General features: G+C 40.2%; 1 protein-coding gene across 2 annotated transcripts in view; it reads right to left on the bottom strand.

Annotated features, from left to right (window-relative positions):
* Positions 1-23,354, bottom strand: part of STAG1 (stromal antigen 1) — a 402,456-nt gene that overhangs the window by 33,180 nt on the left and 345,922 nt on the right. For both annotated transcript variants that reach the window (XM_025375719.1, XM_025375720.1), the window contains exons 23-24: positions 6,323-6,415; positions 211-385 (exon numbers count right to left, since the gene is read on the bottom strand). In XM_025375719.1, the coding sequence (XP_025231504.1) occupies positions 211-385; positions 6,323-6,415 (268 nt within the window). The remainder of the gene's footprint in view (positions 1-210; positions 386-6,322; positions 6,416-23,354) is intronic.

Here is a 23,354-nt window from a genome sequence, read left to right as displayed (position 1 = left end):
CCAGGCTGCTCTTGAACTTCTGGGTTCGAGCAATCCTCCTGCCTCGGTCTCCCAAAGTGCTAGGATTACTGGTGTTAGCCACTGCAGCCAGCCAACTTTTTTAAAAGAAAGAAATCTCGATAATTTTTACAATTGAATTTGTTTCTTTTCTCCTATCTTTTGGGGTTGGTAAAACAAAATCAGTATTGACAAGATGATAGCTACAAGTACCCATGCTCTGGTTCTCCTCGTCTTGGTCAATAAAAACGTGATCCATCACAAAACTGAGAAGTTCAGACTGGAGTCCAGTATCTGGATTAAACACCAAAGGCTGAAGGCCCTCTCTGCCACCTGTCATTAATTGATGGCTGAAAATCATCAGAAGATCACAGAGTAACATGAAAGCCTGGAATACAAAGGCAATTCATCAGCAAAATACTACACAAATGTAACTACAAGTCAACATTAATGAAAACATATGAAATTAAAACATAGTTTAATAGCAATACCATAATATAAATTTTAAGTATTTAAATTCCAAATATTTAGTTACAATTTCCAAATTTAATAAAATTACTTTTTCTCACTAAACACTTGTCTTATTTAAGACTTTTCCCAAATATAACCTATTTCTTTTACTCTGCTGTATCAACTCAAAAACAGCTCATTAAGATAGTTTGACTTGAACTTTTAAAAAATGAGTTTAAGCAAGATGTTGATCAAAGGTCAAAAGAACAAAATGAGTTTAACTCAACTCTGGAAATACAAAATTGATATAACAGATTATAACAAAGATTAGAAATCAATTGTATATTGCTTAATCAAATTAGCATAAAATTTGAAACTCTAATTCAACATAGTATAATGAATACTTCTAAAAATTCTGATGTTAAAAAATTCTGTCAGTGTACTACTGCACATTGATGTTTCCGTCAACAATGGACTGCATATACATGATGGTGGATCCCATAAGCTTGTAATGGAGCTGAAAAATTCCTATCACTTAGTGATGTAGTAGCTACATAACCCTGTGGTGCAACACATTACTCACAAGTTTGTTGTGATGTTGTTTGTGGTGATGCTGGTGTATTATGATGCCAGTCGTATAATAGCATAGCATATACAACTTGTGTATAGAACTTAATGCTTGAGGATAATGAATATGTTGTCAGCATATGTATTTACTATACTAATACTATACTATACTATACTATACTATACTATACTATACTATACTGTATTGTGCTATTCTACACTTTTAATCATGATTTTGGAGTGTACTCCTACTTATGAAAAAAGTTAACTGTGAAACATCCTCAGGCAGGTCCTTCAGGAGGTACTCCAGAAGAATGCATTGTTATCATAGGATAGGACAGCTCCATGCAAAATACTGCCACTGAAGACATTCCAATGAGACGTGTGGGAGGTGGAAGACACTGATACTGGTAATTATGACACTTTGTAGGCCTAGGCTAATGTGTGTGTTTCTTTTCTTTTTAAAGACAGCGTCCTGCTCTGTCACCCAGGCTTGCTGGGAATGAAGTTTTTGGTGTCACACAAAAAAAGAATTAACATGGGAACAAATGATGAAACAAATGAACAATGAAAGTAAGGCCAACCTTTACTTTCTGCAGAAAGGGTGCTACTCAGTAACTGTCCAGTCACGAGAGCACACTCTACCCTCCTACCCAAAGGAGACTGACACGTCTACCCTACTGCTGTGTCCAGTTTCCATTGGCTGGAATAGGACCTCACATTTTACACTTTACCCGACTGGCTATTAGTTTAAAACTTTCTTAATTAGGTAAGGGGGATAGAACAAAGAAAGAAAAGGAAGTTGCCCAGGGATAGTTAAGCATCTCCAAATAAGGAATGGCATGCACTATGGGCTGGAGCTTGTCTAGTTCTGTCCAGGCATGCTGGAGCAAGCTAGGGCAGCTGATTGAGAGCACACACACACACACACACACACACACACACACAAAGTGGATAGCAATCTTATAGTAAGAAATTGTGCCTTTTTATAATCTTTGAAGAACTTTCCCATTTCTCACAGGCTGGAGTGCAGTGACACGATCTCGGCTTACTGCAACCTCTGCCTCCTGGGTTCAGGCCATTCTCCTGTCTTAGCCTTTCAAGTTGTTAGGACTACAGGTGCATGCCACAACACCCAGTTAATTTTTTTGTATTTTTAGTAGAGATGGGGTTTCAACATATTGGTCAGTCTGGTCTCGAACTCCTGACCTCAGATGATCCACCCACCTCAGCCTCCTAAAGTGCTGGGATTACAGGTATGAGCCACCACGCCTGGCCTGTTTCTTATTTTTTAACAAAAATGTTTTTTTTCTTTTTAATTAAATAGGCTGGATGCAGCGGTTCACACCTGTTAATACGAGCACTTTGGGAGGCTGAGATAGGTGGATTTCTTGAGGCCAGGAGTTTGAGACTAGCTTGGCAACATGGTGAAACCCTGTCTCTACTAAAAAATACAAAAATTAGCCAGGCATGGTAGCCACACGCCTGTAATCCCAATTATGTTCAGAGGCTGAGGCATGAGAATCATTTGAACCCAGGAGACAGAGGATGTGGTGAGCCAAGATCACACCACTGCCCTCCAGCCTGGGTGACAAAGTGAGACTCTGTCTTAAAAAATAAATTTAAAAAAAGCTTCTAGAATAAGGATATACGAAAAAAAATATTTTGATCGGGCGCGATGGCTCACACCTGTAATCCTGGCATTTTGGGAGGCCAAGGTGGGCGGATCACCTGAGGTCAGGAGTTCGAGACCAGCCTGACCAAAATGGAGAAACCCCATCTCTACTAAAAATACAAAATTAACCAGGTGTGGTGGTTCATGCCTGTAATCCCAGCTATTAGGGAGGCTGAGGCAGGAGAATCACTTGAATCTCGGAGGTGGAGGTTGGGGTGAGCCAAGATTGTGCCACTGCACTTCAGCCTGGGCAACAAGAGCAAAACTCTGTCTCAAAAAAAAAAATTTTTTTGTACATCTGTTTAATGTGTTGTGTGTTAGGTATTATTACAAAAGAGTTTAAAAGTTAAAAAAATTAAAAAGTTTATAAAGCAAAATAATTACAGTATAAGGTTAATTAATTATTGAAGAAAGAAAAACATTTTTTTGTTGTTGTTGAGACGGAGTCTCCCTCTTTCGCCCAGGCTGGAGTGCAGTGGCTAGATCTCCGCTCACTGCAAGCTCCCTACCTCCTGGGTTTACGCCATCCTCCTGCCTCAGCCTCCCGAGTAGCTGGGACTACAGGTGCCCTCCACCACACCCGGCTAATTTTGTTTTTGTATTTTTAGTAGAGACAGGGTTTCACCATGTTAGCCAGGATTGTCTCGATCTCCTGACCTCGTGATCCACCTGCCTCGGCCTCCCAAAGTGCTGGGATTACAGGTATGAGCCACCACGCCCAGCCAAGAAAAACATTTTAATTAATTTAGTGTAGTCTAAGTGTATGGTACATATAGAGTCTACAGTGGTGTATAGTAATGTCTTGGGCCTTCCTATTCATTCACCAATCACTCACTCACTCATTCACTCACTCAATCACTCAGAGCTACTTCCATTCCTATGGTAAGTGTACCATTTTAAAATCTTTTATACTGTATTTTAGATATGTTTAGATACATAAATACCCGTTGTATTATAATTATCTATAGTACTCAGTATAGTATTATACAGTACAGGATCGTAGCCTAAGAGGAATAGGCTATACCATACAGCAATGGCATGTGGTAGGCAATACTATTTGTTTGTGTAAATATACTCTTATGATGGTCATACAATGATGAAATTGCCTAACAACACATTTCTCAGAATGTATCCCTGTTGTTCAGTGGTGCATGACTGTATTAGAAAACCATTAATATAAAAACCAGTATCTAATAAGGCCTACAAACAAATTTAATTATATAAAGAAACTTTGAATACATTTGTACACATTATAGGTATGGTGCCAAATTTGCCCTGTTTAATGAATTGAGTGAAATAAATGGGTCTGATCAGTTTGTTACAATGGAAAGATTTTGTTGTGGGATAATTGAGGGCTCTGAAATCTCCCAACAATCTACTAACACTGCCCCCTCCAAAGTTGATTTCTATGGGAAAACACAATTTTGGCATTTAGTTTGGAATGCCTGTATATCTGTTCTCCAACTGCAGCAAGAGTCTTGGCAATTCGCGCCCTGACAGCACAACCATGAAATATACTAAGGTATTTAGAAAGAGCCATTTGCAAAAAGGAGAGCATAAAGAGAATCCAGGGGAAATACTTTTTAACCAGAAGGCCATAGTTTTGGACATCACCAAGCAGGTATGATGCAGAAACACTGGATTTGGGGTTTAAATGGCAGAGCTAGGCCGGGTGCAGTGGCTCACACCTGTAATCCCAGTACTTTGGAAGGCCAAGGCAGGCGGATCATGAGGTCAGAAGTTTGAGACCAGCCTGGCCAACATAGTGAAACCCGTCTCTACTAAAAATACAAAAAAATTAGCCAGGTGTGGTGGTGGGCGCCTGTAATCCCAGCTACTTGGGAGGCTGAGACAGGAGAATTGCTTGAACTTGAGAGGTGGAGGTTGCAGTGAGCTAAGTTTGCGCCACTGCACACCAGCCCAGGCGACAGTGGGAGACTCCGTCTCAAAATACAATAAAAAGTTAAAAAATAAAAAAAATAAAAAAATAAAAAAAATAAAATAAAAGGCAGAGCTGGGTATTTCTCCACAGCATAAGTAGTCTTCTGAATATTTAAAGAATAAGGTTTAGGGAAGACCATCTCTGTTTCCATTTTAAGTTAAATGCTGATAACTCGATAAAGATACTTGTCACTATTTGTTAGAAGAGATAGCAAAGGATAAGTAATACTGTACTCTTTCACCAGATTAACTGATTCTAGCCCAATATCCAAATAAGAAATAGTATGGAAAATACACATTCTGTTTTACACAAATGTACTCCCCAATACAACAGTCTAAATTAAAAAATAGTTTACAAAATCACATCATGGAAACAGTATTTCCCTGGCCCACCCTGACCCTCTTTGGGCAATGCCCCTCTGCAAGAGATGAGGAATCTATTAGACCAATAGGATATGTCCACCTGCTTACCAAACCCCACTTCTACGCCATTGTCCAAGTATAGGGACTCAGAGACTCCTTGCCCTAACAGTCCTGAGCCTGTTGTCTGAGCCTGCAAAGGCCTCTTCTTTAGGCATACTGCAGACCCAATGTACATATTACTAGGCCTCTGGGTGGTCAATGGGCAGCTGTTTGGGCAGGTGGTATGGACAGAGTTTCAATGCGGGGCTAAAGTGCTGGCATGCATGTGTTAGAAACTCTAACTGGTGTGGGAAGGAGCTGAAGGTAAGATGATAAAAGGGTATGTCATATGTCAGCTCCCCAGACACTCAATATTCTGTGTAGAATTTTTTTTTTTTTTCTTTTCTGAGACAGAGTTTCACTCTTTTTGCCCAGGCTGGAGTGCAATGGCATGATCTCGGCTCATTGCAACCTCCATCTCCCGGGTTCAAGAGATTCTCCTGCCTCAGTCTCCCAAGTAGCTGCGATTACAGGTGCCTGCCACCATGCCTGGCTAATTTTTTTGGTATTTTCAGTAGAGATGGGGTTTCACCATGTTGGCCCGGATAGTCTTGATCTCTTGACCTCGTGATCCACCCGCCTTGGCCTCCCAAAGTGCTGGGATTATAGGCGTGAGCCACTGCACCGGGCCATTCTGGTGTAGAATTCTTAGGAGTCAAAAAGTCTACATTTCAACCTGCCCTTCCAGCTGATGACAATATACTTGTGAAAGTAAAAGGAAAGAATGTATATTATATAATAAGTTTGTTAGCTTGCTTTATAACATAAATATTCACACATCTACAGTCTTGTTCTAGGTCCAGTAAATGTTAGGAATGAACATGTGTACTAAGAACCGCCATAAAAAAATTGTATCTTTTTTTTTTTTTTCTGAGACGGAGTCTTACTCTGTCGCCCAGGTTGGAGTGCACTGGCGCAATCTTGGCTCACTGCAAGCTCTGCCTCCCAGGTTCACGCCATTCTCCTGCTTCAGCCTCCTGGGTAGCTGGGACAACAGGCGCCCGCCACCATGCCCAGCTAATTTTTTTTGTATATTTAGTAGAGACGGGGTTTCACCCTGTTAACCAGGATGGTCTCGATCTCCTGACCTCATGATCCGCCCGCCTCGGCCTCCCAAAGTGCTGGGATTACAGGCGTAAGCCACCGCGCCTGGCAAAAATTGTATCTTCTTAAGGTTCATTACTGTATTTGAGTTGATTTTATTGAGAGCTCTTACTGATAATTTCTTACCTGTTCTTTCACTGGAGTATTAACATTAGACAGGCACTGCTGGCAAACAGCCAAAAAGGATTTCACTGTTTTTCTCAATACCAACAAATCCTCCTGTAAGACACATTCAAATTTGCAAGAATGAATTACAGGATCACAGAAAACTGATCTAGAAGAAACAATAAGTGGAAAATAGCAAAACTGGTTTATTCTCAAGGAAATTCATATAACCAAATTTAATGTTGGGAACCATTTAATGTAGTCATTTCTCAGTTATCTGTCCCAATAGAAGGGGCAGTGACACTGACACTCTGAAACAGAGTTAGCTATGGAATACTCAGTATGATTGCTTTCAACAAATTTCCTTTATAAATATGGTTTACTTAGGTTGATTAAGATTGTTAGTCATTCCTGTGACACACATTACTGCTAGTAAAGTGAGGCGGCAGAGCAGCACACTGAAAAAACTCAATTAGGCAACAAATGTGTACTGAATTTATCTTATATTCTCTTATATCTCAGCACTCTGCAAAATGTCAGGGGAAGAAAGATAAATATAAGAAAGTGCCATGCCCTCAAATAGTTAACATTCTAGCAGACAGACCAATTACGGAGATGAAGTTATTGTATTAACTCTAACTGTAGCAAAGTTGGAGAAATCTTCATAGGAGGATGGGCTTTAATCTAAGGTTGGATGGGTAAACAGATTTAATTAGATGGCCACATAAGATTCCATAAGGAACATTTGAAAAGTCCAAAAGGAAATTTCAAGTTGGGTGCAGTGGCTCATGCCTGTAATCCCAGTGATTTGGGAGGCCCAGGTGAGAGGATTGCTTGAATCCAAGAGTTTGAGACCAGTGTGGGCAACACAGAAAATTCACTGCGCATGGTGGAGAATGCCTGTAGTCCCAGTTACTGGGGACGCTGAGGTAGGAAGATCACTTGAGCCCATGCGGTCGAGGCTGAAGTGAGACATAATTGTGCCACTGCATTTTAGCCTGGGTGACAGAGCAAGACCTTGTCTTAAAATTTTTTAAATTTATCGAGTGCCTACAACCCACCAGGCACTGATTTAAGGGCTTACTATTATATAGTTTAGTATTTATATTGATCCTAAGAAACAGTAATTATTAGCAAGGGGTTGAAACTAGGACTATCTGATATAAGAGCTCATATTCTTCTCACTGACTAATGAGTAAGACACATGCAGATACCAACATTTAAAACAGCAATGAAGACTAATTATCTGAGCAAAGGCTAATGTAGAAACACTTAAAAAGTACTCAACTAAAACTCTTTAAGCTACTCTATTTTATACAGATGACAGCACTGAGTCTTTTTGGGGATCTTTACATCCCAAATAATGACACTTCAAAAATTACATACATATTTCCTTTTGCTAACATGAGGGTAGTATGTGTAAGAAGGAGCAAGTTTATCTTGTGCACAGCAGTAAAAAGGACACCCTCTTGAGAACTTTTCATGTTTCTGCAGATAAATATCTAATAACTAAACTTCAACGTTCCTGAAACTTAACTTTAATTTTAAACATTCAAAATACATTGAAGGAAACAGATGAGGGAACAGGCAACTACAATATAGTGTAAGGAGTGCTATGGTAGGAGAAGACATGGGCCCCATGTTGGAAAACTTAAGTCAGAGTCAAAAGTAGTCATGAAAGAGTTCCCAAAGAAGATAACATGTAAGCTGAGTCCTGAAGGAGAAAAATAATCTAGCTACAGAAAAAGGTATTCCAGGTAATGCACAGATATTCAAAAGTGCAGAGGTGGCTAGCTGCGGTGGCTCACGCCTGTAATCCCAGCACTTTGGGAGGCTGAGATGGCCAGATCACCTGAGGTCAGGAGTTCCAGACCAGTCTGGCCAACACGGTGAAACCCCGTCTCAACTAAAAATACAAAAATTAGCCGGGTGTGGTGGTGCATGCCTGTAATCCCAGCTACTGGGGAGGCTGAGGCAGGAGAATGGCTTGAACCTGGGAGGTGGAGGTTGCAGTGAGCCGAGATTGTACCACTGCACTCCAGCCTGGGCAACAGAGCAAGACTCTATCTCAAAAACAAAAAAACAAAAACCAAAAAAAAAGTGCAGACGTGCTTTTGAGGAACTGTTAATTTATTGTAGTGTAGCTGGGGTATAAATAGGGAAGACAGCAGCAAGAAAAAAAGCTAAAGAGGAATAAAACCATTTGCATTTACATAGAAGACCATTTAAAATATCAGTTAAGTATTTGGATATTGTCCTGCTGGCAATAAGGAACTACTGAAGAAGGATTTTTAGCATGAGAGTGCTAAAATTTTGTGTAAATGACTCATTCTAAACACAATGGAGAATGATGTCCAATAGGTCAGTTAGAGTAGTCACATCTTTCATTGAGAGCTTATATGCACCACATACTGTGTTCCCAGGACTATAAATTTACATTTCATCATCACTCTACAAAGTAAATTGCAATATTCCTGTTTTACAGACAAGAAAACTGATATTCACAGCACCCATAGATGCTAAGTGACAGCAAGGATCTAAACATGGGACTCCCTGACTCTAAAGTCCATGTTCTTAATCATTACTGTGTATTTTATTGCATATTAACAAAGGCCATACGAATTTTTTTTTTTTTTGAGATGGAGTCTCGCTCTGTCACCCAAGTTGGAGTGCAGTGGTACGATCTCGGCTCACTGCAGCCTCTGCCTCCAGGGTTCGAGCAATTCTGCTGCCTCAGCCTCCCGAGTAGCTGGGACTACAGGTGCGCACTGCCATGCCTGGCTAATTTTTATATTTTTAGTAGATAAGGGGTTTCACCATGTTGGCCAAATGGTCTTGATCTCCTGACCTCGTGATCAGCCAATCTCGGCCTCACAAAATGCTGGGATTACAGGTGTAAGCCACTGTGCCCAGCCAGGGATAATTTAGAATAAGGGCCTGAAAATAAAATATTGGCTCTAAAGATGTGGATGGATGAAAGATAAAGCACTAGAACTGATAGAATTTAGGGAGTAATCAGGTAGAGCCTGCTGCTGATTACTCCTTAATTTCTAGGGAGCTGCCTACTAGATGAATTGTGGTATTAAGTCATCAAGATAAAAAACACAGGAACAGGCCAGGCATAGTGGCTCACACCTGTAATCTGAGCACTTTGGGAGGCTGAGACTGGCGAATCACCTAAGGTCAGGAGTTCAAGACCAGTCTGGGCAACATGGTGAAACCCAGTCTCTACTAAAAATATAAAAATTAGCCAGGCGTGGTGGCAGGCGACTGTAATCCCAGCTACTCAGGAAGCTGAGACAGGAGAGTCGCATGAATCCAGGAGGCGGAGGTTGTAGTGAGCTGAGATTGCACCACTGCACTCCAGCCTGGGAGACAGAGTAAGACCCTGTCTCAAAACCAAAAAACAAACAAACAAAACAAAAAACAAAAAACAACAAAAAAAGGAACAAATGCAGTGATAGCTAAATTTTAGAGATGACGATTTTGAGATCCCTAATAGATATCTTGAAGATGTCTAGTAGGCAGCTGCATATGTGAGTTCAAAGCCCAAGAGAAAGAATATGAGTCAGAAGAAGGATTTGGAAGTCTTCAGCATTTAGATGGCAACAGATGTGACAGAAGTGGATGAGACTGCTCAAGGAGAATACACAGAGAAAAGTGACAGTGAGTATCCTGGGAAATACCAATATTTGAAAGACGAATGACAAAGAACTTATGAAGAAATCTAAGAAATTATCTGAGAAGTAGAAATAAAACCAGGAGAATATGGTATCCCGGAGTAAGAAAACATTAAAAAAATGAATAATTAACAATGACAAATGCCACAGAGAGATAAAAGAGATAAGGATTAAAAGTGCCCCAGGAATATAGCAACTATGAAGCTGTGGGTGACCTTGGGGAGAGCACTTTCAATAGAGTTATGAGTGCTGAGTCAAGACTGCAGTGAGCTGAAAGGAAGATAAGGAAGAAGTCAGCTCTTTCAAAAAAGTATGATTATAAAAAGTCAGTGAAAAATAGGATGGGGCTGATAGAAGTCTGCAGGTTGATGATGGATTTTTTTGGTCACTCTTGACCTTTTTAAGAGAAAAGATTTGAGAATGTTTGCTGAATGAATAGTAACTAAAAGAACAAAAAGCAAGCAATGCTATTAACTAGCTATGTGATCTTAGAAAAATTATTTTACATCTCAGGATTGAAGAGTTTTAAAATCTATAAACAAGAGAGTTGAACTAGGTATTCTGAGGTTCTATGTTAACTCTGATTCTGCTAAATTAACTCTAGGAAACTCAAATGAGAACAGATAGTTGTCAACCTGTAAACCTTCCAGTATTCAAAGGAACACTGTTCCATTGTTAGTACCTAAAATAGTGCTTTACATATACTAGGTATTTAATAAATAGTTACCAAATGAAATGCTGGTATACTTAATATGGATGTTTACCACAATCCTAGGGGCAACTTATAATGTGTTCACTTCATCAAACAATAAATAATTATTGGGTTTTAAAGAAATGATGCTAGGAGTTACTCATGTTCCTTTACTCCCTCAGATTTCTTGATTAATATGTAAGAAAGTATAGGGAATCAATCAGTCATCTTAGGAGTTGGAGGCAAAAGATTCCTTTAAAGGTTGAGCACAAAGCAAACATGTCTTATGTAAAATGATTACTTCCCAAAACATCTAAAGAGTAGTACATTTAATACCACAAATAAGTAAGCAATCTACTGATGAACAGTAGTATTTTAAGAGACGCTGGAAACGTGAAACAACCAAGGAAACAGAAGAAATTAAAGGCTTTTTTTTTTTTTTTTTTTTTTTGAGACAGTTTTGCTCTTATCACCCAGGCTAGAGTGCAGTGGTGCTATCTCGGCTCACTGCAACCTCCGCCTCCTGGGTTCAAGCGATTCTCCTGCCTCAGCCTCCTGAAAAGCTGGGATTACAGGTGCCTGCCGCCACGCCCAGCTACTGTTTTTTTTCTTGTATTTTTAGTAGAGACGGGGTTTCGCCATGTTGACCAGGCTCCTCTTGAACTCCTGACCTTAGGTGATCCACCTGTCTTGGCCTCCCAAAGTGCTGGAATTACAGGCATGAGCCACTGTGCCCAGCCAGGCTTTCTTTATTGTTATTATTTTTTCCTCTTGTTTCCAGTGGGGATGGACTAAAGACCTTCTTTAGCAATAAAGTTTGGCCTAGATTTGGATGCAACCTAAATATTGAGTGCTCAAGAAAGTTAATTTAATTGTAACTATATTCCAATTGAGAGAATTATACATACTGACAGATTTGGGTAAATGAACACAGATACTGTATACTTAACAAAGTTAGCTAATCTCTTACAGTAAATCCTTTGAACAGTTGGGAAGAGAATTTAGGGTCTTCAGAATTTCAGAACTCAGTGCTTTTATTCATCCACTTCATGATGTTGGCATGTTACTGTACTTCATTTGATTTAAGTAGTGGGAATTATGATTCCCAAGACTGTGATTTTGCTCAAGTTGAGGAAGGCTGCCATTCCTGGGTCACGTGGTAGTAAATATCTATACATTTTCAAGGTGTTATATCAAGATTTTGAAATTAGTTCAGGATTTGCCAATTTAAGACTCCAGTATTAAGAAAGCAAAGATGTCTCACAGAGTGAGCTTTCGTCTTAACACCCCTTAAAGAACAATAGATAATATTCAAAAGAAAAAGAAATATGAAAAGATTTAGAATAGGGCAAATTATAAGAGCTTGTTCTAAATAGGTGAAAATTAGCACATTTACTATGAATTATTTTAAAATATAAATCACTGGCTGCTTTTTAATTTGAAAAAAGTTACATTCCTTATATTATGGATACTGTCACTTCTCATCTGCTATAATAGCTGTAATTCATTATGAAAAAAAGTAAATATGCTTAACTTACTTCATTTTATCTGGGCCAGAATGCAATAATAATAAAAGTTAACATTTATCCACACTGACTACTTGCCAGGCACTAATCTAAATTTTTCACAGATTAACAACTGATCCTTACAACTGTGATGGGTATTGGTATTATCACCCCCATTTTACATATAAAGAACAGGCATGGCCGGGCGCAGTGGCTCACGCCTGTAATCCCTACACTTTGGGAGGCTGAGGCGGGTGGATCACGAGGTCAAGAGATCAAGACCATCCTGGCTAACGTGGTGAAACCCTGTCTCTACCAAAAGTACAAAAAATTAGCCAGACGTAGTGGCGGGCTACTGTAGTCCCAGCTACTTGGGAGGCTGAGGCAGGAGAATGGCATGAACCTAGGAGGTGGAGCTTGCAGTGAGCCGAGATCACGCCACAGAACTCCAGCCTGGGCAACAGTGCAAGACTCCGTCTCAAAAAACAAAAACAAAAACACAGGCACAGAGATGTTAAGGGACAGGCCCAAAGACACACAGCCATTAAGTAGCAGAGTGAAATAACAAAAGCAGTGTGCCTCTAGACTGTGGTCTTAACCACTATGCTATAATGACTCTTTAATATGATAAAATTAATATGTGGCAACTTGCAGAGACAGGCAGCATTATGAAAGTAAGAAATTTGGCCAGGTGTGGTGGCTCACGCCTGTAATCCCAGCACTTTGGGAGGCTGAGGTGAGTGGATCACCTGAGGTCAGGAGTTCGAGACCAGACTGGCCAACATGGCAAAACCCTGTCTCTACTAAAAATACAAAAATAGCCAAGTGTGGTGGCACATGTCTGTAGTCCTAGCTACTATGGAGGCTGAGACAGGAGAACCACTTGAACCTGGGAGGCGTAGGTTGCAGTGAGTGAAGACTGCACCATTGCACTCCAGCCTGGGCAACAGAGCAAGACCCTGTCTCAAAAAGAAAAAGAAAAAAGGAAATTTGAGGCCAGGCGTGGTGGCTCACACCTGTAATCTTAGCAGTTTGGGAGGCCAAGGTGGGTGGATCACTTGAGGTCAGGAGTTTGATACCAGTCTGGCCAAAAAGGTGAAACCCCATCTCTACTAAAAATACAAAAAATTAGCCAGACGTGGTGGCACATGCCTTTAATCCCATACTCTGGAGGCTGAGGCAGAAGGATCACTTGAGCCTGGGAGGTGGAGGTTGCAGTGAGCTGAGATTACACCACTGCACTCCAGCCTGGGCAACAGAGTGAGACTCCATTTCAAAAAAAAAAAGTAAGAAATCTGAAAGCTGAATTACTCAAATATATTTATATATAAACAAAAAAGCCAGTTAACTCACTAGACATTGAAAAAGAATAATACAAGAACAAGTTATGCTGATTATACAGAATGTCATTTTAAGAAACTAGAACACAACAGATTTTACTTCCACAAATCCCCTTTCTAGCCAGATTACCTGGATTATAGGAGTGGGAACTGAAGCTAATGGGTGAATACAGAAGAGTAATCTATGCTATTTTATCTAACTTCTCTTAGTCCATATAAACTGTCCTTAAATTGGTGCTTCCTTTCAAATTTCTTTTTCCTAAATGAAACCACTATTTTATCTTATTTTTAGAAAGCAGCATGGCATTAAAAGCACTTTTTCTGGCTGGGTGGGGCAATTCACACCTATAATCCCAGTACTTTGGGAGGGGGAGGCAGGAGGAAAGCTTGAGGCCAGGAGTTCAAGAACAGCCTGGGCAACAAAACAACATCTGTCTCTACAATATATCAGCCAGGCGTGGTGACATGTACCTATAGTCCCAGCTACTCAGGAGGCTGAGGCAGGAGGATCTCTTGAGCCTGGGAGATTGAGGTTGCAGTGAGCCATGACTATGCCCTTGCACTCTGGCCTGAGAAACAAAGTGAGACCTGTCTATGAAGAAAACCAACTTTTTCCTAGAGTAGCTGTGGAAAGGAATTCAGATGTCTTAAGTAGTAAGATCACACTGAGATGTAAATCATGATATCTTGGTTATATTTTGTATCCATTTTGCAAGTAGCTTTATTAGACTGGCTAAGGTTTTTTGCTTCCTGGTAGATCTAGTGAAACCGAGAATTAGAAGACTGAAACCTACATATACCCATATATAAAAGGGCTAAGATAGTTTCAGTTTACCAATGATCTACTGACCAAGATAAGAGGAGAACCCTCTTGAAGAGACAGGGTCCCACTATGTCTCCCAGACTGGAGTGCAGTGGCACAATCATAGCTCAATGCGGCCCTGACCTCCTGGGCTCAAGTAATCCTCTTGTCTCAGCCTCCCAAGTGGCTGGGAATATAGATGTGTGCTATCACACCTGGGCTAACTTTATATTTCTTGTAGAGACAAGGTCTTGATATGTTGCTCAAGCTGACTTTGAACTCCTGGGCTCCAATAATCCTCCTGCCTCAGCCTCTCAAAGTGCTGGGCTTACAGGCATTAGCCACCATGCTTGGCCAAGAAGAGAAACCTCTTCAACAAATTAAGCTGATGTTTTTAAAACCCAGACTTGGCCTGGCACAGTGGCTTATGCCTGTAATCCCAGCACTTTGGGAGGCCGAGGTGGGTGGATCACAAGGTCAGGAGTTTGAGACCAGCCTGGCCAATATGGTGAAACCCCGTCTCTACTAAAAACACACAAAAAATTAGCCGGGCATGGTGGTACACACCTGTAATCCCAGCTACTCAGGAGGCTGAGGCAGGAGAATTGCTTGAACCTGGGAGGCAGAGGTTGTGGTGAGCCAAGATCGCACCACTGCACTCCAGCCTGGGCGACAGAGTGAGACTCTGTCTCAAAAATAAATAAATAAAAATAAAAAATAAAATAAAATAAAATAACAGTCTTGTCAGCAAGATACCAACAATGAAGAACCCTAAATATGGAAGGCACAATTAAGATGGTGAATTTATCATATAAGCTATGTTAGAAAGAAGCTTTTTCCTAAAGGCACAAAGGCTCAAATTTGACATCTTAGGAAGAAAAAATACCTTAAATGTAGACTGCCCCATAACAGCAAACGATATTATAGTCAGTGAGGAAAGGTAAGGGAGTTTAATTCCTATACACACACAAACAGAAGTATACAGATTTTAAATGTGTCATTCCTTTTAATTTTCTTCTACAATAGTAGCCAGCACTACAGGCACACACCACTATGCCTGGCCAAAAAAATTTTTTTTTTTGTATTTTTTTGTAGAGACCGGCTACCACCATGTTGCCCAGGCTTTGTTCCAAAATTTTACGTGCCTAGTGGAGGACCAAATTTAGTTGTGTTTTCATCCATAACTATGAAATACTGTTAAGATAATCAGTCAGAAAATGAAGCTATAGAAAAACTAATTAGTAAACACATAAAACTTTAGCTCAACATTATCTGACAAATAGAGATTTTTGGAATGGGCAGAAATAAAACAGTAAAGTAGCAAAACAAGGACCCAGACCAGATAAAAATTCTCAGAATACAAAAATAAAGCCTGCTAAAAATTTAGTGATCAATTTTCATGATGAAAAGGAGGCACAAAACTAAACTTCTGCTTACCCAGAATAGGCAAACACAGTTTTCTAACTGACAAAGTTTGGTAAACAAGGCCAAGAAGTTAACTTATTAGGCCACTGGCTGGCAAATTTTTTGTGTTAAGGATCAGATAGTAAATATTTTAGGCTTTGCAGGCCATATGGTCTGGATCCAACTACTTAACTGTCAGCGTAGCATGAAAGTAGTCCTAGATAGTACATAAATGAATGAGCATGGTTGTGTTCCAATAAAACATCATTTACAAAAACACATCAGGTCAGATTTGGCCCACGGTCTGAAGTTTGCTGAGCCTGTTCTGAGCTATAAAGATCTTTGGAGACAAACGGTATTATGTTTCTTTGTACCTACACAGTGACTAATATACAACAAGGCTCATTAAGTTACTTTTCACCTGAAGTCAGTCATTATCCATACTATATATAAAAGAGAACTAAATTAATTCACTTGGAACAAGTGACAAAAAGAACAAGACACAAAAGGCCCCACCATTGTGGAAGGGTAAACACTATGCCGTATTTCCGAGATTGTTTTCTTGTAAGAGTAATTGCTACCGGCATCTTTCTTCAGAAGAATAGGGGGAGAGTGTGCAACTTTTGTGAATATACAATAAAACGACTATTGGATATTTAAACCCCAAATGTAATACCTAGTTTTCAGTGTTGTTGCTGCTCTTGGCGATCTGAATCCCCACCTGCTGACTCCTGCCATTGCCTCAAAGGCTAATCCACTTATGATCCAGGAACCCTTAAGCTGCCTACTGTAGTTCCAAAACATCTTCTGATTTCTTTCCTGTAGTATACAAAGATGAAGGAAGCTAAAGAAGGAGTCAGAGGAACAGGGGAAAAGTAGTGACTGTTAGGACCAAAGTGAGAGACTTGAATTCCCAAATTATCCCAAAAATTCAGATGGAGGACTAAATCTATCACACTGTATCCCAAACCTACACTACCCATCAAGTATGTTTATGTATGCCCATAGCCTCAGGCAAAAGTTCAATAGTTCATTTTGGTTTGGACAGGGGAGAAGATTACCAAAGCAAAGACTACGATTTAATGCCAACAAAATAACATTTACTGTTAATTCAAACACTTCTTTCAATTTAATCTTCTTAACAAACTTATCCAGCAGTGAGTATCATTCTCATTTTATATATCAGGAAAGTGAAGCTCAAGGTGAAGTACCTTGCTTATCTTGCCACAGGTGGTAAAGAAGTGGAGTTAAAAATTCAAACTCAGTTTTAACTCCAAAGACCATGCTCCAACACACACAAAAATGCTGGAAACAGAAGAATTGGGAGCTGCTGCCTTTTTTTTTTGAGACGGAGTTTCGCTCTGTTGCCCAGGTTAGAGAGCAGTGGAGTGATCTCGGCTCATTGTAACCTACGCCTCCTGGGTTCAAGCGATTCTCCTGCCTCAGCCTCCTGAGTAGCTGGGATTACAGGCATACGCCAGTACGCCTGGCTAATTTTTGTATTTTTAGTAAAGACAGGGTTTCAGGCTGGTCTTGAACTCCTGGCCTCCAGATCCACTCACTTCGGCCTCCCAAAGTGCTGAAATTACAGGTGTGAGCCACCACACAGGCAGGGAGCTACTTATATAAATTGTGTAAGCAACAAGAAGTCATTTAACAAACAACCTAGTAACTGTTACTTATTAGGAAAAAAAAATTTTACTGAAAAACCTACTGTAGTAAGGAAAATGCATTACTGTACCACTTAGGGGATATTAAGCAGGATAAGAAACCTATTTCCTTTTTACTCAAATAACCTGACAGGAAAGGAAACATCAATTTTGGTGGAGGAAATCTCAAATCTCTGTACTAGAAAGTGTTATGTTGTCTAAATATTCTTTTTTTATACATAATAACTTTAAAAAACAGAGATGGGATCTCACTATGTTGTCCTTGGTCTTGAACTCCTGGCCTCAACCAATCCTCCTGCCTCAGCCTCCCAAAGTGTCTAAATATTCTTAATATTGTTTTAGGCTTCTGAAAAGCTTAGTGAAAACGTATTTTTACAATGTAATACCTGTTATTTAGAATTAATCTTCTTAGTCCTGCCTTGTTACTTAGATCATGAAGTATTAAATGTCTTAAGGAGTTTGCGTATTTGTAAACTAGGCTACTGTGTCTTAATAGGTAAAAACAGCATTCATTGTGGACAGGCTAGTGAGTCTGAGGGGGCCTTATACTTTATTTATTTGATTTTTTTTTTCAGACTGAGTCTCACTCTGTTGCCCAGGGTGGAGTGCAGTGGCGTGATCTCCGTCTCCCAGTTCAAGCAATTCTCCTGTCTCAGTCTCCTGAGTAGCTGGGACTACATGCACACACCACCACACTTGGCTAATTTTTTTGTATTTTTAGTAGAGATGAGGTTTCACCATATTGGTCAGGCTGGATTTATTTATTTTTATCATTATTCTTCTTTGAGACAGATTCTTGCTTTGTCGCCCACGCTGGAGTGCAGTGGTGCCATCTTGGTTCACTGTAGCCTCCACATCCTGGGTTCTAGCAATTCTCCTGCCATGGCCTCCCGAGTAACTGGAATTACAGGTGTGTGCCACCACACCTGGTTCATTTTTGTATTTTTAGTAGAGATGGGGTTTTACCATGTTGGCCAGGCTGGTCCCAACCTCCTGACCTCAGGTGATCTGCCCGTCTTGGCCTCCCAAAGTGCTGGGATTACTAGTGTGAGTCACTGCGCCCGATCTTATGCTTTTTTTTTTTTTTTTTTTTTTGAGACAGAGTCTCACTCTGTCGCCCAGGCTGGAGTGCAGTGGCATGATCTTGGCTCACTCACTGCAACCTCTGCCTTCTGGGTTCCAGTTATTCTTCTGCCTCAGCCTCCTGAGTAGCTGGGACTACAGGTGCCCGCCACCAAGCCTGGCTAATTTTTTATATTTTTGGTAGAGATGTGGTTTCACCATATTGGCCAGGCTGGTCTTGAACTCCTGACCTTGTGATCTGCCTGCCTCGGACACCCAAATTGCTGGGATTACAGGCATGAGTCACCGCACCCGGCCCCTTATGCTATTTTTAAAGAGGGGATTCCCTACCAGGAAGCAAGCCTCTATATCCAGAGGCCCAGGAATAGGGCTGCAAACACAACATGGTATTCTTAATGGAATGTTGAAACCATGACTTGTAAGTTATTTTCTAAATTGAAGATATTTATTTCTGGTTTTCAGAGGATTTTAAAATATTGGGTTGAATGTAATTTTGGAGAAGTTCTGAATTTGCTATAAAGAGACAACTACTTTTACATTCCAGATTCTTTTAAATGAATATTCTGAGAGCTGAATATGAAATGGATATTAAACAAGACCTGTATCTTTCTCCTCTTAACTTTTCTAGACCAGCCAATCAGGCACTTGTGATTGGACATAATATTAACAGGAACACATGTATTAAAGAACAACTCTGGAGTGATGGAATGACCGAAAGGAAAAGCTTAGAATTAACTAATGGAACAGAATTTCCAATAAATAAAAGGTGGGGGAAAAGATTCTCTAAGAAAAGAAGTGAAATAAAATGGTTACATGTGACTAAAAATTTGTTCCTACAAGGATCACTATTATTTCTCATGCTTGGTCCCACTCCCTTCCTCTCAAAGCAGTTAACTCTGCAGATAGGGAGTTGCTATCTGTATTTTGTTATTACAGGAATTCTGGGCCAGGACTCTAGTGAGCTATCCCTTACTCACTGCTATTCTGAAGGAATGCGTAGGGAAGAGGAAAGAAAGAGCGACAGAAAGCAGCCTGTAGATTTTTACACATCTGAGCCTATTTCTAACACATTTGTAGGAATGCATGTTTGTGGGAAGGATAGCAAGGTTAAACATGTCTTCTCATGGGGTTTGGCCACTATCAGTCCCACCTTCACCCTTACTGCTCTTTTCTCCAGTGTGTTTGAAGGTCAACAAGTTGGAATTTTCAGAGGAGAACCTTCAGTCAAGACAGTGATGGAAGGACAAATTTTATAGCTAAACGACTCAATAATGATTGGACTTGTAGCTACCTAGGGTATACTGACTTTCTTTGACATAAAGGATTTGAAACAGGGTGAGGGTCCAGAGGTAGGGATGTTTGGCCCAGGTCCTCCCTACTGCAGTCTAGAATAGAAACACGCAGGGTAAGGCAGAGAGTAGCACAAATATAAGACTATAGAAAGCAGAACAGCTCCTCCCAGGAGAGAAAAAAAATAAGGATAAATTCTAGATCTGCAGGCCAAAGAAGGCAATAGGGGCATTACTTTAGCCCTCTTTTTTTTTTTTTTTGAGACAGTCTTGCTCTGTTGCCAAGCTGGAGTGCAGCAGCACGATCTCAGCTCACTGCAACTCACCTCCTGGGTTCAAGCGATTCTCCTGCCTCAGCCTCCCATGTAGCTGGGACTACAGGTGCACGCCACCATGCCCAGCTAACTTCTGTATTTTTAGTAGAGATGGGGTTTCACCATGTTGGCCAGGATGGTCTTGATCTCCTCATCTCGTGATTCGCCCGCCTCGGCCTCCCAAAGTGCTGGGATTACAGGCATGAGCCACCGCGCCCGGCCCATTTTAGCCCTAACTCTTATTAGCCTGGCTCTTTAAATGTCTTTGTATATGTCCAGAAGGAGCTGAAGGAAGAATGATGTTTTCTTCTACAAAGAAAAAATGAAGGCTGCTTCTACAGGACCAGCACTAGGGGGCACCGGAGCAAAGTATACTGAGCATGACCTGTAAGACTGTCCCAGAGCTTCCAACTCTGGGAATTCGGGGAACAGAGGAAATATCCATTGGTGAAACCTAGTGCACTTCCATTTCAAATAACGATCGTATTTTTCTTAATACAGTCTTCTCATAAACTTCATTTAATAGTGTTTACTGTTGAGTTAAATTATAACTTGAATTTAAACTTCAATTGTAACTACCACTCATAATCTCCTGAGTGACAGTGTTCATGACAATAGAAAAGAAAAAAATTTTTAGAAAAGTACACTTTAAAAAGCAATTTGGCAGTATGCATCAAGAACCTTAAAAGCATACACAATCATTGACCTAGCAATTCCATTTCTAAGAATATAATACAAGATGAAACAATGAAAAACATAGAACAAGCTTTTTGCACCAGAATGCCCATCACAGCATTAATTTTATTAGTAGAAATATTTAAACCCAAATATCTAAGAGAGGAGAGAGGTAAAATAAATTATGGTATAGCTACACAATAGATTATGCATATATTAAAAATATTCTCTATAAACTTTTCTTAATAACTGAAGAAAATGTGTTAATTGAAGAGAAGATACAAATTGAAAGTACATTATAATCTCAATAAAATTACAAATATATTAAAGAAAAAGTACTAAAGAAAATACACCAGGCTGGGCGCAGTGGCTCATGCCTGTAATCCCAGCACTTTGGGAGGCTGAGGCGAGTGGATCACAAGGTCAGGAGATCAAGACCATCCTGGCTAACACAGTGAAACCCCGTCTCTACTAAAAATACAAAAAATAAGCCAAGCGTGGTGGCATGCGCCTGTAGTCCCAGCTACTGGGGAGGCTGAGGCAGGACAATCGCTTGAACCTGGGAGGTGGAGGTTGCAGTGAGCCGACATTGCACAACTGCACTCCACCCTGGGTGACAGAGCGAGACTCCATCTCAAAAAAAAAAAAAAAAAAAAAAGAAAGAAAGAAAAAGAAAAAAGAAAATACACCAAAACATTAACAGTGGTTATCTAAAAGTGGTAAGAGTCAGTTTTATTTTGTCTGTATTACTATTTATGTATTTCTTCTTTTATAATGAACATATGCTCAAGTAGGAGAGCTGAAATTTATGAGAACTCTACCTTGTATTTTATGCCAAAAAAATAAGCATATTTTATTAATAAAAATATAAGCGACCTGTTGAGAGATTTAAATGTTTCTGTAAATGTATTAATGATTACAGAAAGAAAAACAGATAGTGGTTGGCTGGCTTGCTCCCTCACTATCTAAATGACCCATTTCATTTTAACATTTTCTCAACAAAATAAAACAAAATTGCTTTATGTAACAAACTTTCAGGTTGCTTCTAAATGACCAACATTACAAATATTAAATATATTTAACATATATAAGTATCCCAATATCGACCATATTACATTTAAACTTCAGGAAAAATAGGGGAAAAAAATGGATAGAGTTTTAGGTGCATTATCACAGAAGTCCTCCATATACTGTTAGTCCTGGCATTACAAACTGAGCCAACTTTTGTAAAAATACAAAAATTAATCAGACATGGTGGTGGGTGACTGTAATCCCAGCTACTCAGGAGAGGCTGAGGCAGGAGAATCCTTTGAACCTGGGAGGCAGAGCTTGCAGTGAGCTGAGATCATGCCACTGAGCTCCAGCCTGGGCAATAGAGCAAGATTCTATCTCAAAACAAACAAATAAATGAACAAACAAACAAACAAACAAAATGTAAAATAAGATAATGACAACAACAAAGTCCCCTCTTATGCTTCATCTTTTTTTTTTTTTTTTTTTTTTTTTACAAAGAGTCTCACTCTGTTGCCTAGGCTCACTGCAACTGTGCAGTGGCGTAATCTTAGGTCACTGCAATCTCCACCGCCTGTGGGTTCAGGCGATTCTCCTGCCTCAGCCTCCCGAGTAGCTAGGACTACAGGCATGCATCACTATACTTGGCTAATTTTTGTATTTTTAGTTGAGACAGTGTTTCACCATGTTGGTCAGGCTGTTCTCCAACTCCTGACCTCAACTGATCTGCCCACCTTGGCCTCCCAAAGTGCTAGGATTATAGGCATGAACCACCATTTCCAGCCTCAAACATGGATTTTTCTTTTTTTTGAGATGGAGTCTCGCTCTGTTGCAGGCTGGAGTGCAGTGGTGCGATCTTGGCTCACTGCAACCTCTGCTTCCCAGGTTCAAGTGATTCTCCTGCCTCAGCCTCCTGAGTAGCTGGGACTACAGGGACGAGCCACCACGCCCAGCAAATTTTTGTATTTTTAGGAGAGACGGGGGTTTCACCATGTTGGTTAGGATAATCTCTATTTCTTGACCTCATGACCTGCCCACCTCGGCCTCCCAAAGTGCTGGAATTACAGGTGTGAGCCACTGCACCCAGCCAAAACATGAATTTTTAAAGTTTGCATGTGTCTTAAAAATTAATGCTTTTGAAGGTTATCACTTAGAGAAACATTTTAATATTATAGACAGAACTGATGTATGATGATTACAGAATACACCTTGGACTTTTAAAGAAACTACCAACAACTTCAAAATGAGAAGAAATAACTTGAGACAAATATCTAAGTAAGAAAAATTTCACATATGCTATAAATGCACACAAAACTATAAATGTAAATCAAATGAATAAAGCACATAAAAGACGCCGCAGCATTCTTTCTGGCATAAAGAATATCAGTGGGTCACACCTGTAATCCCAGCACTTTGGGAGGCTGAGGCGGGTAGATTGCTTGAGTCTAGGAGTTCGAGACCAGCCTGGGTAATATGGTGAAACCCCATCTCTACAAAAAATGTAAAAAAGTAGCCAGGCGTGGCCGGGTGTGGTGGCTCATACCTGTAATCCCAGCACTTTGGGAGGCCAAGACAGGCGGAACACCTGA

This window comes from Theropithecus gelada, chromosome 2, assembly GCF_003255815.1.
Source record: "Theropithecus gelada isolate Dixy chromosome 2, Tgel_1.0, whole genome shotgun sequence".
In the NCBI taxonomy this organism is placed as follows: Eukaryota; Metazoa; Chordata; class Mammalia; order Primates; family Cercopithecidae; genus Theropithecus; species Theropithecus gelada.
This window is presented reverse-complemented; position numbering and strand designations above follow the sequence as displayed.